At 51.9% G+C, this 18,051-nt stretch overlaps 1 protein-coding gene across 1 annotated transcript in view; it reads left to right on the top strand.

Annotated features, from left to right (window-relative positions):
• The first annotated feature begins 1,866 nt into the window (after window positions 1-1,866).
• CUX2 (cut like homeobox 2) overlaps window positions 1,867-18,051 on the top strand; it is a 68,155-nt gene continuing 51,970 nt past the window's right edge. Inside the window, exon 1 of the mRNA XM_075041255.1 lies at window positions 1,867-2,293. Coding sequence (XP_074897356.1) covers window positions 2,231-2,293 — 63 coding nt within the window. The 5' untranslated portion in view covers window positions 1,867-2,230. The remainder of the gene's footprint in view (window positions 2,294-18,051) is intronic.

Genomic DNA, 18,051 nt, shown 5'->3' with positions numbered 1-18,051 from the left:
GCCTCCCAGTGATTTGGGCTCTCTGATTTTTGTGGTTGTGGAGTTAAGAGAGGATCTATTTATAGCGCTTGGGCTCTCAGAGTAAAGTTGGGTGCTTGACTTGGGTGCACCCAGGCAGGGGCAGTGCAGAGGCACCCAATGGTTGGGGTGTCAGAGCCTCTGTGGAATTTGCTGTTGATGCCAGCGGGGTTGAGGTTTCAGCTCGGCATTTGCGATTGCATCTGGAGTTCACCAGTTCCAGGCGGATGCTTTTGTTGCAGCACCATGAGGAGGCTCTGCCGTGGGACCCCCCCTTCTCCGTCCAGCACTGGAGGTGGGAAAGAGGCTGGAGCAGGGCTTGCAGGAGCATCCAGGCTCTCTCTAACACAAACTGCCTTGGCTCTTGCAAATCCTTTCTTTGAACTTTGATTTTCTGTTCACTTGTTCTTCTGCCTGAGGCGTTTTGCAATTGTGGGATTGCGAGCAGCTCTGAGTTTCTCTGAGTGGAAGAGATGAGAAGGATGAGATCATTTCCTAGCTGTTTGTGCTACAGCATGGTGCCAAGGTCACTTTGGGTGTCTGCCTTATCCTTTTGGACAGTTTTCCTGGCCTGGGTGAACTTCAGAGAGCAAGAAGAGAAGGAGCAGACCTGTCCCCATGACAGTGGGAAGCGCCTGGGGAGCAGGCTGCAGTTTGAAGGATATTCCTTTTATTTGGCATCTTCTGAACTCAAACTGTGCTTTTTTAGTGGAATCCCAAGAGTCCTGCAAAAATGCAGGTAACAGCAGCAGGATGGTGCCTGAGCTGCCCGGTGGGGCCAGGCCCTAGGACGGCTGAGGAGCTGCTTCCTCCCCAGCCAGGTGCAGAGAGAGGCTCCAGCGCTGCAAGATCTGCTGCAGCGAGAGGAGCTGAGAGCTTTGGGGCTGGGACAGCGAAGGACTACAAGTGACAGCAGCAGAAGCACTTGTCCTGGGTTTGCTGGTGTCCATGCACATGGGTCCAGCCCCTCCGAGCACTGGGATCTCTGCAGCAGCAAATGGTGACAGGTAAGATGGGGGGGACCAAACGTGCTGGTGAAGGAGGGGGCTGCTGCATCCTGCCCTCGCCTTCCCTGCAGTTTCAGAGGCAAAGCTGCACCCACAGCTTGCGAGCTCAGGGCAATACTTCAGGACTGCATCCCCCTCCATGGGGGGGCGGTGGGGGTCCCAGCTTGCCCCACACTGGGTCCCAAGGAGGGGAGCTGGGACGTGGGTTTGTGTCACAGCCTGGCAGAAGCCCCGGCCTCTTCGATGCACAGAGATGTGCACGTGTCTGCACAACAGCTTCGGGTATTACCTGCCCCTTAGGAGGAATATTAAAATGCTGCACTTGCTTGGTCTGCAAATACCTGCCTGCAAAATGTACCCGAAAGGGCAGCCCAGCCCTTCTCTGCTCAAAAGCGCTGGGGTCCCTCCAGTACAAACACGGCACGGCTCTGCTGGGATGTTACTGCTCTCCCCTGGGGAAAGGAAATTAATGCTCAAAGCCCTTGGGATGTTGGTGTGGTTGGTACGACTGGGTATGGGGGCAACTCGGGGCAGGAACTGCAAAGATCTTTATTTTTTGGTAGGAAAGCAAAGGGGGTATTTCTTGGAGAGGTTTTGTTACTGCCCAAGAGCTGCTGGCTGTGCCCTGTTCTTCTGTTCAGGTTGTTTGAATTCTTCAGAGCCCAACTGCATGGAGTCATTGAAAAATACATCCTAAACCAGTCTGAATCTGGGGATTTTTCTGGCAGTGGTGTGCTGTGACCATGTTTTCTGTGGCAATTGCCCCCAGGGTCAAAGGTGTTGGATGTGCCAGGTTAGGGGGGAAAAAAAACCCCAAACCAAACCAAACAAACCTAAAAAACTTTAACCAGCAGCTTCCGGATGGCCATTTGCCACCTTCCCGCGACGGCTGGGTGTTCTTAAAACACCGATTTGTCGTAAAAAAAAAATTTTAAAAAATCAATTGTACCCAGGCTCTGCGCCCCTTCCCCGGCGGAGGCCTGTGAGGGGCTGCTCCGCAGGAGCCGCGGGGGGGTCCCACCACCCGCTGGGGGGTGTTGGTGTTGGGAAGGGGGGGAGGCCGCCCCTTTCCCTCCCCGCGGAGCGCGGGCGGGGCGAGTCGACGGCGGCGGCGGCGGGGCCGCCCCCGGCGGTGGAGGCGGGCGGTCTCCTCCGTTCCCCTCCGCGCCTCTCCGCGCCCCTCCGCGCCTCCGGTCTCCCCCAAGATGGCCGCCGACGTGGGATCGATGTTTCGATACCGGACGCGGTTTGATGTCCGCCGGCTCCAGGTTGGTGGCGGCGGCGGGGCTGGCGGGGGGGTGTGTGTGTGTGTGTGGGGGGGGGATCCGGGCGGCCGCCCCCATCCCTCCCTCTCCCCCCCCTCCCCCCCGCTCCCTCCCGCCCTCCCTCCCTCCGCCCGCCCTTCCCCATCGATAGGTATCAGAAATTGATCCCCGCCGCCGCCGCTCTTTGTTCGGCGCCGCCCGGGAGCATGGAGCAGCGCTAGCGGCAATGGAGCCGCGCCGCCCCGGCCCCCGCCCCGCCGCCCCCGAGGTGACAGCGGGGCCGGGAAGGGGGGGGGGGTGGCGGCCGCCGCTCCGCCCCGGCGGGAGGGGAGGGGAGGGGGGAAGAGGAGGGAAGGAGGGAGGGAGGGAAGTTGCGCGGGATGAAGTTGCGGGGAGCGCGGCCCCCCGCGCCGCTCCGCCAAGTTTCTTGCGGTCCCCGCCCGCGGAGCGGAGCCGCAGGTGCCCGCGGGCTGCCGAGCGTCCCCGGTGTCCCCGTGTCCCCTCCCCCGGGAGCGGGGGCGGCTCGGTAATTGCGTTCCCGGCTGATGTTTGGAGCCGGGCGCCGGGGAGGGCAGAGCCTCGGTATTGAGCTGATGGCTGCGCGTTAGCCCCGGGGGGATGGCGGAGCGGGGCTGCCCGGAGCCCCGCCGGGCTCCCATTGTTACTCAGGGCCGGGGGTTTGCGGGGCCGAGGCCGGGGCTCGGTCAGCCCTGAATGTCAGGGAAGGCGATCGGCGTCAACCGGCTGCCGGCGGGTCCTGCGAGCGGGCTCCGGTGAGGGCGGGCTGCCGGCGCTTGGGACTTTGTGATGGATGCGGCGGGAGAGAGATCCTTTGTGGCTCTGGGCAGGTCACGGCTGCCGTATCCCGCCGTGGTGCCCGCGGTCTGTGAAATTAACGGTAAGTCCTTTGTTACCGGGTACGAGGGGAGGTTTGTCGGGGGATGCTGACAGTTGGTGACCTTAAATAGGCACCTATGTAGCAGGCAGGCGGATAATTAACACAATAGCTCTTCCAACATAATGGGATGAAACCCAACCTGGATCTACTACAAAAGCCGAAACGCTCATTTACATGGATATTAAATGGGTTTATCCCTGTAGGATATTAGGGAGTTTAAAATGCAGCATGCTTCATAGGGGAGTAAACAAATTGAAATGCGATTTATGGTGCTTCAGTACTGTATCAACAGTTCCAGCATTTAATACATTTTGGCTTTTAAGCAGATTACGTGCTACATCTGTGATGCGCTACCCTAAAAGTAATGCAGGTACCGCGGCCGGTCGGCTTGCCATGACTGCTCATTTATGGCATCGTGGTCGGAAAGGGATTACGGGTCTAAGCGCTTCGGATACAAAAGCATTCCTCGCTACATCACGCTAATGACTTTTCCTGGGTGCGCGCAGACCTTTAAATAAAGGCAAATATTGGCAGCTACTTTTCCGTGGGTTTGTTGCGGGGGGGGGGAAGGGGACGGGGACTTTGCCAGAGGGAGAGGTGGGCTGGGAGGTGGGCAGCTCTTCTTCCTCGCCGTTCTGCGTGTCCGGGTGGCTGTGACTGGGTGCAGAGCTGGAGAGGGAGCAGTAGGGATTGACTTCTGTCCAGGCAGCAGTTCTGCCGCCTCGCTGGGATCACGGTGGGAAAGGTGACCTTGTGCCAGCTTGGCCTAATGCCCTCTATTTAAAAAAAAAAAAAAAAAAAAAAAAAAAAAAAGGAGGGGGGGAACAATCCATTTATTATTCTTCCAAGAGCTTTTTTGGTATTTTTTTTCTTCCTTTTTAATGCATGTGTCTGAGCAGGTCTGCTGGCCTGGAGCTGGCCAGGAATGGCAGAGTTTGAGCAACCCTGATGAATGGTGGGCATATGTAAAACATGTAGATAATGTGCTACTCGGCAGCACTTTGATCGAAACGGCGTTGGGCCTTTTTACGGCAAATAGTCTTGGAAATGAGAAGAGATAAAATTCTATCAAAGATAATACCAGACATATTTCACTGGGTTATGAGATTGTTTTATTGTGTACATTACTAATGCAGTATTTTTTTACAGCTTTCTTGTGTATAATAGTCATAGTGGGATTCATACCTTTATGGGTTTTTTGTGTTTTAATTTGCTCGTGGTTTATTATGTTCCGGTTAGCATTGTATGGATTACACGCTCCGCGTGCCGGATGCTGTTTTAGTCCTACCCGTTCCATGTTAAAACGGCAAAAAATGGGAAGAGTTGTGAGCTGCTGATTTGGGATAATAAATACAACCGCAAGTGAGGGGAGAGAGACCTATTATAGCCATATTTTATAAATGTCTTCACATATCATTATGCAGATGAGCTCTGGCTATACAGCTCCAGTGTTTGGTTCGTCAAATAAAATGCTCTTCGTTTTATTTCCCGTAATGCAAATGCTCTCCGCATGCCGGAGCAGAGTTGGGCAGAAACTTCGGTGGCAGCTCTGCCGGATGGCGGTGTGCCGGGAGCCTCGGAGCACGGTGTGGTTGATGGAATGTTTTTTTCTGTTCAAAGTTTAGGGGAGGGAAAAAAAAAAAAACCTGTGGATGTGATTAAAATATTATAACCTTATGATATTCTGAAGTGCATAAATTTTACATATCAGCTACAGAGGGAGTTTAGACATCCATTAAATGATATGACAGCTTGACTTATCTAAATGTGCTATCATTTAACAATGTGTCAAAATTCTTCTTTATGTAGACGACAGCAGTAAATAAGCTATCAGTCCTCTTGGCTGAAGCTTAATTCCTGGAGCTTGGACTAATAAACTTAACTGCACTCTTGTGGAGCAGCCCGTGGGCAGGATAACCTCGGGGGGAGGCCAAGGCGTTTTTGGGGCTGTGAACGGGGGGGAACTTCACCTCTGCAAATTCCCTGGGTCCTGTGTGGTTTTTAGGGCTCTTGTGGAGAGACCGTTGGGACCTTCCAGTTTCCTCCAGCATCTCCAGCACCCAACGCTGTCCGTTCCCAGTCCTGCTTTGCGGAGGTGGAGGGTGGGATGGTGCCTGTGGTCGCCGGGCCCAGCGGAAAGAAGGGGGAGCCCAAGGGGGCTCTGGGTGTCCCCATCTCTGGGGGATTTCATCTTTCCAAGCTGAAATCTCAGGGTTTATGTAAGTACGGCCCGTGCTCGGGGCTGGCTAAGGAGCATCGTGGGGTTGTGAACATGGTTTGTGCTTTCCAGTGGCTCCAGCCGCTCCCTGTGTGTGGGAGCGTGGGCTGCAGAATTGTCCTGTTTTAACAGTTAATACGAATTTAGGAGCAGTGGCACTAATGAAACCTGGTTCCCTGCAGATGTCTGTCTCGTGTTTGGGTTATCTGTTGTCTGATAGTTGTGTGCTCCTCTCGAGAGGTTCCCAATGACCAGGGTGTTTGTGATGGTGCTCTTCATGTGGATTCTCCGCTGTCTCCTATTGCAGCTGTGCTCTGTAGCCTGTCTCTTGGCAGGGACATTAGTGATGTTTCTTTCCTTCACCCAGGAGCCCTGTTTCCTTTCTAGGGCTATGGTTGCTAGAAATGATTGTCCCTTCCATGTGCCACCAAGGAGGTTCAGCTGAACTGACCACCAAAGCGTAGCTGATGCTCCAGCATGGCCAATTAAAATGTCGGTGGCTGGGGGACTCATGTGCCTCTGGATGTCACCATCATTGACCACTTTGTGGTGTCCCCTTCTTCCACACCTCCACTGCAGCTCCCTCCTTGGGACAGGCTAAGGTGCAGCATCCATCCCACATCCCACTGGTCCCCCCAAATCCTTCATTAGAAGGAAATACTTGCTATTTCTAACATTTCTAATTTCTATGTGAAGGGGAGAATGAGATGGGCCATGTTCCTGGTCCCACCTGCTGTTGGGTCTGTGTTGTGCATCGGCAGAAAGTCAGACCATGAAGTTCTTGAAGTGAAATGTGTTTTTTTTTTCCTGTGGCTGAATAATTGAGACGCTGCCAGACAAGAAAAGAGCTGCAGAAAATGAGAGTTTATCTTTAGCTCCGCAGCTCTCACTTTAGAAACTGGTGACCCCAATTCTAGACCGAAGAGTGACTTCTTCCCTAATTAATAAATCCATTAATTAATTGTGTGCGTGCTGCAGCCCATTAGAGATGTACGCGCTGGCCTCCTGATCCAGTTTAGTGGATTGTCTCTATGGCCTTGGAGGGAGGGGGAGAAAAAAAAAAAAGGAATTGTGACCAAGAGGCGAATAGGGGACAAGGATGGAAATATAATTTGATTTTTATGGGACCAGAGGGAAGGGTATCAGCCCTGCCATGTCCTGGCAGGTTATCCAGCTTGGAGATGGGCATGGAGACAGGGAGGAGAGCGCTTGGGGTTGCTGTGCCCACCAAATGGGGGAGAGCACGGAGGGGCGTTCATGGGGTGGAGGCAACTGTCTGCTGCCCCCAAATCAGGCCAGACCGGGCGGTGGAGGAGCCTCTTGCATCGATGCCCGGCATGGCTTGATGGCGAGAGGGGAGCCGTTTCCTTGGGGTCCCTACGCTGCGTCGTCATCTCCCGCTGCCTTGCAGCCCTGAGTTTGGCAGGGCTCAGTAGGGCTTTTGTGCTGCAGGTGGAGCTGAATGTTAAAACGTTTGGTGATCCGAATTATTATTTATGACCAGATTAAGCAAACAGTACACTCCCAGCCTGCGAGTCCTTTAGGAGGTACTTGCTTAACTAGATAACCTCAGCAGAGCATGCAGAACTCGCTATTCATCTCCCTCCATATGTTGGCACAGGAACTGCTCCCTTCAGTTAATTTTTCTTGCTGTCTGCAGAGACTTCAAATAAAAATGCAGGCATAATTGTTGTACGCGCCAGTCCCATAGCTACTGTTTTCTCTGCTGAATGGAAAGTTAACTGTTGGCAAAAGAAGCACCATCTTTAAATGCAGAAGGCTTTGCTTGCCTATGGATTTAGGGGCTGGAGCAGCCCGTCTGCTCCCCCCTTTATTGCTCCTATTTTTGCTGGTTGGAGAAAAGCAGTGTATTTGGGTTCCCAGGGGTGGCTGCGTGTCCTGTGGGATGGCGGGGATGCTTCTCCCCTCCTCCCTTGGGTGCTGGTGTAATCACAGTGCTATACATCCCCAGCTGCGGGAATTCCCACGTCTTGAATTTCAAGGAATTGTCCCGGGAGCTGCCAACACAACATGGCAAATTGAAAATGCGGGGCCATTGTTTGCAGAGAGGGAGGGCGATGGCGAGCTGCAGCATCCTGCTCCTCAATGGCCTGCCTTGAAATGAAATTAATTTAGGGTTCAAAAGCGACGGTGTGTGCTCACCCCTTGCCAGACCTGGAGATAGAAACCACATAGGAGCTCGCTCACTGTATTAATGGTGTAGCAGATTCCCTCTCGAATTGGAAAAGGCACATTAGAGGCATCCATTCCCCCCAAAAAGCCTGGGTGAAGTTTCTCAGAACATTTTGTACCATCCTGCTCCTATTACCGAAAGATGTAATTCCCCAACTTGGGAGATAATAAGCAGGTATTGACTTCTGCTGGGGTCATTATCAAGATTTATTCAGTCAATATGGCTTCTTGGGTCAATAAATCTTGAGGTTGATAAAGGAGGAATATATACTTGCAGACTTTATTAAAAAGTTTTCCCCTTTCGTAACACTTTCTCGTGCGTGTTGCATTAGGATGTATGACTGAGTTGCCTTTAATCACCTTTTTTTTGTGGTGCGTGCTTTCCTGCAGCCTTTGGTGTGTCTTGCCGAGACAGCAAAACCTGGGAAGCAGGATTCGGCCCCTTGCCGGGTCTGGCTTGCTCAAGACAGCTGTCTTGCTAAGATCCCCCTCTCCTGGCTTGGCTTTGGCGATGGGGTAGGGGGGTTGTGGGGAGTGGGGTCTGTGGGTGCCTCACCTCCTCATCTCCAGGCTCAGTGGGGAGAATGGGGCTGAGCATGAGGCGTTGGATTTTTCTGCAGGAGGGTTAAAATTCAGGATTCCTGTTCCTAGCCCACTGTAAAATAACGGGATTGTGTCCCCTTCCCCGTTGCAGGGTGAGAAATCTCTGCCGTTCAGGATGGAGTGAAACAGCTACGATGCCGGGTCGGGCTCTGTCCCAGCACTGGTTTGCTGCTTTGGGCTGCGGCTTTGTGCCTCAGTTTCCCTGGTTTTGGGGTGCAAGGCATGGAGAAGGGGTGGAGTATTCTTGCAAACCAGGATTTCGGGGTGAATCACCCCGGAAGGGGCCTGGCAGCATCCTGGCAGTTGTGCCTTTGCTCTTGGCCATCGTTTCCCCCAGCAAAAGGCCCTCAGAAGGGTTGCGCGTGCCGTTTCAGTTGCCCGTGCGGAGGATCTCTGGGGGCATCTCTGCAAGGCGGTCCAGGCTGTATCAGTGCAATGAAGAACAAGCTCTCGCAGCCAGCAAGCCGCCAGCCACAGGGGGTCATCAGCAAAATCTAACCAAAAGGCTTAGATAGCCTGGAAAGCTGAAGTGCTCGTTATTTACCGCAGTGCCTGTTAATGAGCAGGGGCACAGGAGCATCTGCCCCGGCCAGCGCTGGCAGATCCCAGCTTGGGTTTGGGGCAGAGGGGGAGCCCTGGATGAAGGGGGGCAATAACTGCTCACCCCGGGCTTGCAGGCAGGAACCCTGTCAGAATGCAGTGATGGGGTCCTTCAACTTCATCTGTATGTTTAATATGACTTATTTTGGCCATGTCTGCTGAAGAGCTGCTTTGCAGTATTCCCCGCAATTGGTGTGTTTTCTTTTAAGTTGAGCTTCCCGATTTCACGCAGCTGAACATGCCGACGCCTCCTTCCAAAATGGTTTCAGTGCCTTTTTTTTTTTCCAAACGGCCTTGCTGTATAATTATTTTTTTGACTACTTTGGTGTAGCACTTAATGATTTCCCCAAAGCTGCAACAGGACCCCAGAGTATTGATTTAGCCGCAGTTTAAGCGACTCGCTGCTAACGCCTGGCCATTTTAATATTAATTGCTTGGCATGTGCATGCTAGCTAGTTCTTCTGCAACGCAGATTTCTAAAAAAGTAAATAACCAATTTGAACCCCGTGTAAATATTCCTCTGGTGGGAGCTGTGCCGTGCGTCAGCTGCTCTGAGCATGCTGCCGTTGCCTTTGGTAACGCTTCTGCAGTTTTACACCGAAGTCAGGACCTCGGGCATCCTTTGTTTTCTTCCGCCGGGATAACATAATAAAGTATTACCTGGCGCTGGCAGCGGGTCTTGTAATGTGCGGTGTAAGCACAGCCGCTCCTCGGCGCCGGAGCCGGTGTGTTATTGCTTAGCCTGGCTGCAGAGGACATTTATTCTTTATTAATCGTGCCGACAGGGAGAGCTGCCTTCGTCTGCGGCTCTCGCAGTGGTTTGCAAACATTGCTTCATCCCCAAGAGCTGGGTAATTATTACCCCTCTCGTCCATCCCCCGGTTTCTTGGCCGAGGGGGAGAAGTGGGGTCCGGCGGCGCAGCCGGGGAGCGGTGGGCTCTGCCCCACGGAGGCACGGTTCGGGGGAGCTGTGTTGCAAAAAGCCCCCCGTGATGGCCGCAATAGATGCAGCAGCACCCGGTGGCTGGGATGGGGTGATGGGGAGGACGGTGCCCTCCAGGAGGAGGGTTCTTGGGGATCCCCATACTGCAGCTCCCTGTCCTAGGTCCCCTGAGCAGCACCGTTGGGCCCCGAATTCGGTGCCCGAGTTGCCGGTGAAGGCTCCTCCATGGGGTCTCTCCCCCGGTGAGCGTTTGCCGGTGCCACGTTTGTCGTGCCAGAGCTGGAGCAGGATGCCCTGGCCGTGCCGCTCTGGTTCCCTTCCTCTGGCACCGGTGATGGGCCACGCTCTGTTGATCCCAGCCACCTCTTAACTCCCCCCAACCCCAGCGCTGGCAGAGCTGAGGGCTGGCTGGGGCTGCCAGGTGCCTGGGGCCAGTGAGACCCAGCCCAGGGTACGGCTCCGGCACGTGTCCTGGCATCCGGGACACTGGTGGCCATCCAGGGCCAGCAGCTTCACCTGCACCATCCTCTACTCAGCACACGCCGCAGAGGTAGCGTCTCCTGCCACTGCACTTTTCTTTCAAATAAAAGCAGCTAATTAACATTATTCTTTAATTATTGCCTTTATCAACAAGGGGTCTGGTTTATACCAGCAGGATAGTCGCTTTCCCTTCCACTACCCAAGCGAATGCTTCAATTCCTGTTGCTTTTGAAATGAATTTGATGTCATCTGCCCATTGTCACTTAATGGGGACACTTGGGTAATGATTGCGCGCTCCAGCCCTGTTAGCAGCACTGCGAGCGTGTAATTTAGCCCCTTAGGCAACGGTACTTTTGAAATCTCTGGATAGTTTTGAACTCTCAGTTCTTAATTAAATATGCAATTTTTCACGGTAACCAGGTTAATTCTTTTGTGTTGTGTTGTAATACTGTTAGGAATTTTCATAGTTCTTATTAAACATTATTCAGGCATTGTGAATTCCATAATTAAAAAAAAATAAAAGAACAAAGCTTGATTCACTTCTTTCTTTTCCCTGGTTAATTTATCAAATGAATTTTGCAAATTTTTCTTTTTCTCCCCAGACGGCGTGCCAAGTGTTTTAAAGGGGAAGGATTTAATTGCTCTGTAGGGATTGGTTGGTTATGAAGGATTTGGCTGTTTGATTAGTAAACCCTATTGGGAATGGTTTAATGCTCCATGATCTTAAAAATTGTCTGATTGTTAGGCTCTCCAAGGATGTTTTCTCTTTTCCTTATGTACAGCAACAGCTTCGCACAAGTGTGATTATTAGATAGCAAGGAAGGAGCAGAGGGGGTAGATGGTTGGTGCTGGGTGAGCCTGCCTGCCCCGGCAGCGCTGAGGGAGCCGCCGTGACCCCCCGAGCGGCGGTGATGATGATGATGGCGAGACAAACCAGCGGTTGTTTACATGCATCCTTGCAGATTGTGGGAATTAATCGCTAGCTGTGCCGGGATGGGGCTGCTTCTGGGCTGGATCCTGCACTCACTTTCTCTTCCAAGGCTCATTCCCCAATCTCTACCTTGTAATATAATGAAATTATACAGAGTATCTGATTTACCGAGAGGCAAACCCTTGCTGCATCGTTCTCTGTGTCTGAATCACTCTGGTATCCCACCAGGCGGCATCCCTGTAAGGATGCTAAAGTGGATGGGGAGGTCGTGCTGGGGGGGCATCTGTGCAGCCCTGGAACCGGGTGGGCAGGACCATGCACGAGGAGGGATGTCGGGCTGCAGCCTGTCGGGGGTTTAATGCAGGTACCCCATAGCTGGGGGGCTCGCAGAGCCCCAGTCCAGGAGTTATGTGGGAGATCAACCTGCTCCAACTGCGGAGCCTGGGGTTGTGCAGCCAGAAGCCTCTAACTGGGGAGGCTTTAAAAAAAAATGGAAAAACAACACAAAAATGCTCTGCTTGTGTTTTTTGCTGGCGGGGATGGTACCCACTGCCCAGTTGCTGATGCTTTTGTATTTTTCTCACCCCTGTGTAAGAGGGGGCTGTGCTCTGCCCTCACACCCCCAACCCCAACCCCTTCAACTGAGATTTGGATCCAGAATCGATGGAGGTGACGTCTGCGCACTGTCGTCGTGGCTGTGGGGATAGGCTGTGACTCCAGCCTCTTTGGCATGCCGGGGAGAGCATGGCTCTCCAAAATCCCCGCTGGGGAGGAGCCAGGGCTTCGCTTCTGGGGAGGCCAGGGAGCATCCCCGCGGGCGCTGCCACTGCCAGCGGCTCTCTGGGTTGTTTTTAAAGTGCTTTTGGACTTAATATAGGAAAAAAAAGTCAATATCTCGTATTTTTAGCCATACCATGCCGCTTGGGGTCCCCCATGTCCCCCTGAGGTTGTGGGGTGAAGGATGGTGATGGGCTCACTGTTAAATAACTGAAAAGCCCCAGTGTGGTGCTGGCACCCAGTGGGTTTTTTCGGGGGGTCAGGAGGGGTTTCACCTCCCACCTGATGGATGGAGCATCCCTGGGAGCTGCCGCTAGCTGGGCAGCCCAGCCAGGATCGATTGTGGCCAGTCTGAGGGGGCTCCCCAGGGGTTATTTGGGCTTTAAGGAGAGGTCAGAGAGTCATTAAACTTATAAATATATTACAATTTAAGAGAAGAGCTGTCGTTATCCTTGAGCTTGGTATATGTGCCGCCGATTTTTCCCCGTTCTGGTTCAAGCCTCTTACGCCGGGTGCATCAACCGGCGGCTGATCAACCAGGCTGGTGCTGGCTGTGGCTGGGCAGCTTGGGGTAGAAAATAAAGCATTCAACAGCATTGGGCAGGGGGTCTTTGCCCCAGAAAGCATCAAAACCTGCGCTTAAAACTGCCACTTCCCACCCTCCCCCTCCAAAACGTGCAGAAAGACATTAATTTGAGGTTTGGGGAGCCAAGCGATGCTGCTGTGGCTCAGCTGGTGGTGATCCCTATCCTGGCTCGCTCTGGATGCTGGCAGCAGCGTGGGGTCGGAGCGTGTGGTGAGGCTGGGGCTTCTCTGTGTCCTGGGTGCTTTTGGGTGAACGTGGGTTTTTTTTTTGGGGAGGTACAAGTCAGCAGCACAGGAGTGCTCAGGCTCAGTGCCGGGGCCCCGGCAGAGCTGAGCCTGGTCTGTGCCAACCGGGTGTCCCCTGGGCACGGTGTGACCATGGAGGAACGTCACCAGCCCATAAAGCCAGATCCAAGAGGCAAACCACAGGGTAAAACCCAGTGGTGGCATCAACCCATTGCGATGTCTCCATCGTGTTGAGCAACGTGGGTGAGGAACGCAAGCGGGGCTTAAAAATAACGATTAAAATTTTAAAAACCTGCCAATTGCTCCCCCAGTTTCCCTGTTCCTCCATGGCTGAACCAGCAGTGCTGGGCTACGGCTAAAGCAGGGATGCAAACCTTTTGCCCTGTGAGTTTTGCTCAACGGCAGCAACCCAGGGCTGGAGCAGAGACTGGCCGTGCCCACAGGGCTGCCGGGGCTCTGCTGCACCGCCGGCGTGGGGCTGCTCCCTACGGTGCTGTGCTGAATCCAGAAAGTCATTTAAAAAACAAAACAAAAAAAACCCAGAAAAAAAAGGACTAGACATTTGCAAGGCGAAGCTGAGCAGACGCTGGTAATGTATTCCCAGGCATGACACAGAGTGGCAGCGTGTCGTGAACTGCGTCCCCGGGGACCCCCGGGTCTGTGATATTGGCTTTAACCCCCACCGGCTCCGGTTGGGGCGTAAATTCATCAGGCTTACGGGTATTGCTCTTGGACTACTGAATAATTTACAGTTGCAGAGCCTAGCCAGGTTCAGGTCATCGGGGTTCATGGGTTAATAACAGGTTTGGTTTTTGTTGTCAGCAGCTGCCTTGATAACATATGAAAGAATCCTATTCTGTTGATTAGATTTTGAAATGGATCAATTTTTAATCAGCAGAACATCTGACTCACTCAATAAGAGTAGCGTGGTGGAGACAGGACGAGGGTCTCGTTATTTACAGGATTGTTTGTTTTTACTAATACGCAAATCCTCGCCGGGGTTGGAGTCTGCCCCCCGCCTTCTCTCGCCCCGGCTCCCCCAAAATAAATCGTCGGGATTATCTGCAGCCTCGCACCAGGTATTTGATTCATCTACCGATTCGGTAGGAAATCCATGATGCTGTTTAAGAGATCCGAGGGCACGCTGAAGCTTTGATTTAGCTATCTGTTGTTATCGATGGAAAAACATTTACTTACCAATCACCGAATCTTATATATAAAAGCACTTTGGGGGTGTTTGGCTCACCCCTTCCTGAGCATCCCTGCGGAGAGCTCCGCTCCCTGAGGGTCACCAAGAAACACGTTCAAGATGAGCTTGTGGGTGCTGGGAGAGCAGGGGACAAACCCCAGTGGGATGCAGAGAGGTCCTGACCAAATTCCTGGGTGCGAGTAAAGTTTCAGAGGGAGTAACATTGATTTCATCATTAATGCTAGAAGAGCTGGATTCCCATTAAAAGTTAATGGGTGGGGACCTGGGCAGATGCTTTTTTAATAAAAATTTTTTTTTTATTAATTACTTGGGGCACAAAAAGCATCCCAAACTTGACATATTGCATTGCATCTTGATAACCACATGTGTTTTTTTTTGTAAAGACATGTATAAAATGCTTTAATTTTTTTTTTTTTCCTAACTGGAATCCACTAGGTCAAAATTTTGGCTTGAAGCAAGTGTTAACAGCCACTATAACAGGACTCCCTGAAAACAAAACTATTTTTTTTAATAAGAGAAAAGGTAAAAGCCTTGTAAGTCTGACTTTGGGAAGAGTGTCACTAGAGTACAGATGACTGTGGTTGCTGGCTGGGTGTTGGTGGCTGGCTGGGGAGGATGGTCTGCTGCTGGCAGATATTGATATAGATAAGAACTCAGTCATGATGGTAATTTGCATGGTTTTGCCCTGGGTGCTTTGGGATTTTACTTTTAAAACTTGTGCCTTCCAGCAGTCTCCTTAACCTAAATAAATATTTTCCCTGTTGCCGTGGATCAATTAAGATCACGGCTGTGAGGGGGCTTGCTCCTGGCAGGTTTTTCCCCTCCATTTTTTTCTTGAAAGAGTTGCCTCTTATTTAAAATTGGGTGTATTTATGAATTTATATATATAGGGGGTTTTGTTGATTTGATGAGGTAGTGATTTAAGCACCAGGAAAAGTGTGCTGAAGCCTCTGGCTGGCGGTGGGATGCGAGCATGGAGATGATCTCCCTAGTCCCGCTGGGTGCCGGACCCTATTCCAGCCCACCCACGTCCCCCGTGTTTGCTTCCCTTCGGCCACAACCAGCCATGCTCTGAGGTCTCCTTTGGGGCTGCGCAGTGCCTGGAGTTATTACAGGACCATAAGCCCAAGGGCTCATTTCTATAACCTGGAAATAACGCTGCAGCTAATAGGTGGTTGCTAATAGCCACAGCAATAGCTTATGGGCTCTCGTGCCTGTCAGCGTGCACCGGAGATATATCAGTTTCTGCTAAAAAGATTAGCAACATCAGAAGGTTAAATATGCATATTATATCATCCCTGGCGGTTTTATTTTCAGGAGAGCAATGGGTGTCACAAGTTCACGACTTCAAAATTAAGTTTGTTTTAGTGCTTCTCTGAGCATCTGCTGGTTATTTTCTGAGATGAGTTGAAAGAAAAACACTTTTGTAAAGAGTAGAGGGGCAGCTGACCCGTTTTTATTTAATAACGGGTGCTTAGAAAGCCTCGATGGAGACGATCGGTCTTCAGTGTCCGTTGTCGGGCAATGGGGAGCTGCCCAGTTCTTGTGCTTGAGAAGGGCAGCGGCTCCTCTGGTAACTTATTAACTGTCCAAATTGCCCTTATGTTTAACAACTGAGTAAATGAATCACTGATGGGGCCCTGGGTTTTAATGTCATTACTCTGGACAGGATTGACCCAAAACCGTGCCGGGGCTGGTTCCGCTGCCCCTGCGGGTGCAGCACGGTGGGAGCAAACTGCGCTGGCACGGTTGGAGACGGTGCTTTGCCGCTTCATTTGTGATTTAAGGGCAGGCGAGGGGGTTGCTCCTTTGCAGCTGGGCATTCTTTTTTGGGTCTATGAATTTGTACTCACGACAGTCCCCTGGGCTGGTGGGTACGACCCCGTATGTTGCTTGAAGGCTGCGCTGATTTGATCTGGAGTTACCGAGACCAGCACATCGGTCTGTCCTCCTTCCCTCCTCATTTGTAAGCCATTCTTTTAGATAGAGGCTCCTACAGTTTTGGGCGCCACAGGGTATTTGAGTTTGTTAGGGGTAGCCATAGGGGACATGCGGATTGCCTTTTGGCAGCAGTGCTCTTCTCTTTACCCATCCCTTGCTCTCTTATTGAAGAACCCTCCTTCCTACCGAGATGCGTGACCTGAGCCTGGAAGGCTTTCTGTGTTTCGGTCTTTTTTTAGGCTAATAATTAAACGATAACAGAGCCCAGCATCTCTTTATTTAAAGAGCAGATGGAGCATCCTGAATATTAGCACCATCCTGGCTCTGACAGCACCAGCGAGTCCTGGAGCGTGGAGTTTGGATGTGCCCCCCAAGGACTGCGTTATTGGGCAGGCAGCAGGCAGCAGCCCCGTGGGATGCCGCTCGGCAGCAGTGCCGACTCTGCCACTCCAAATTACAAGGGCATCAGTAGGTAGAAGTGAGCCGAGATGCTTTTCTTGCCCTCTCTTCTTATCCCATGGCTGAATCCCGGCGAGCTGCTTTGAAAAGCACTTTTGGGCCCCGATGGGTCGTAACTCCTTCCTGCCGTCTGAGTCGGCAAAATCCAGCACGCCGTGGCTGTCGTGGGCTCAGCCCGGTACTGGGCAGCTCTCCCTCCATCCCGCCTCTGTGAGCAGCTTGCGAGGAGCTGCAGCTTTTACGGTTATAACTGGTATGGGGGTTTTTTGGTGACAAATACTTTATAATGGATAATCCCAGTCTGCTACTTTAAAAAGCTATAAAAGAAAATAGCGCAAGCGCTGGCTGCTGAGCTTGCCTGAAGCTGGTTGTTCCCTCCTTACCATCGCCAATGCAGAGCCGCAGCGATGCATTTGGGGCCGCAGATGCCGTCGCAGAGGGTCCAGATCAATCACCAGCAAAATCCCTGTCTCTCCCCATTTTGTCTGTGACTGGCATCACCATCTAGCAACTGTGTTGTTTACCTCCTGCACTGATTCCTCATTGAAGTGCCCGATTTTTATTTTTTTTCTTAAGCAGCTACAATTGATAATTTAGCTCTGGATAAAGCAACCTTAGAGCTTTTTATTTCTCAGAGGCCAAACATTGATGTTGTGTGAAATGGGAGCTTTGAGGAGGCTTTGTATGGAACTTAGCTTCCTGAAAAATTTATTTACTGCGACTGTGATCTGCAGGAGCGAATTGATGTTTATCTATAGTAGTTCTTGCCAGAAAAAAAAATGCATAACTGCACTTTCTTGGGAAGCCTTGAAAGGCCTTTTAAATAAGTGTCTAATAGTAGGCTCTCAATAGCAAACAGCCAGCTTGATAGACAGTATACAGTATATTATTAACTATAAGCAGGCTTAATCTTTTTCTCATGTTTTAGAGAATGCTTTATAACCTTGTGGCCAAAGAATTCATGATCGCCAGATATTTGAAGCTAAGCAAAATTATACCGGCTGTTACTGCTGGGAGATCAATACTGCCGGGAAGCGTGTGGGACCGTGAACTCCTGCTTGCAGCCGGTGAGCTCCGGCTCGCAGCCCGTGTCCTGGCGTCGGCTGCTCCCCGGCGGTCCTGACTGCGGAGCTCGGATTTAGGTGATGCGTCCGTAATGGGGGGGGGGTTCCCTGGAGAGGAATGCTCAGGGGGGTTATTTTTTATTCTCTTTTGCAGTTGTCAGGTGGGAGCTGGGGGTCCCAGCATCGTGCTGGAGTCATGTGCGGGTCCCAGCTTGGCGATGCAGCCGCATCAGAGCGCAGGATTTGGCCCTGGTGGGATGGAGCCAGCTCACCTGCATCTTTCCTCTGCTGGACATTGCAAAAAAATAGCAGAAGTTTTCTGTCTGGCAGCGTTTGCCCTGAGGCAAAGGCGCTGAAGTCCCTGGTGAGCCTCTGACCACCACCTTTGCTTGCAGTTGGGGGCCTTTGCTTTCGCCGGGATGATCTCAGCCGTGTGCTTTAGTGCTTTCATTTGCAGTTGTGTTTTTCTGCTTTTCCTGCCCGCGCTGTATTGGATCCTGGGAGCTCTGGCCAGGAGTCGGGGAATCGATAGATGGTTAAGGTGATAAGTGGCTTTGCTAAAAACCAATTTTGCAAGAGGAGTTTGCAAAGGAGTTTGCAAAGAGGTTAGCGG

The sequence above is a fragment of the Buteo buteo genome, chromosome 11 (assembly GCF_964188355.1).
Source record: "Buteo buteo chromosome 11, bButBut1.hap1.1, whole genome shotgun sequence".
In the NCBI taxonomy this organism is placed as follows: Eukaryota; Metazoa; Chordata; class Aves; order Accipitriformes; family Accipitridae; genus Buteo; species Buteo buteo.
The sequence above is the reverse complement of the archived record's forward strand: the minus strand, read 5'-3'. Positions and strand labels throughout refer to the sequence as shown.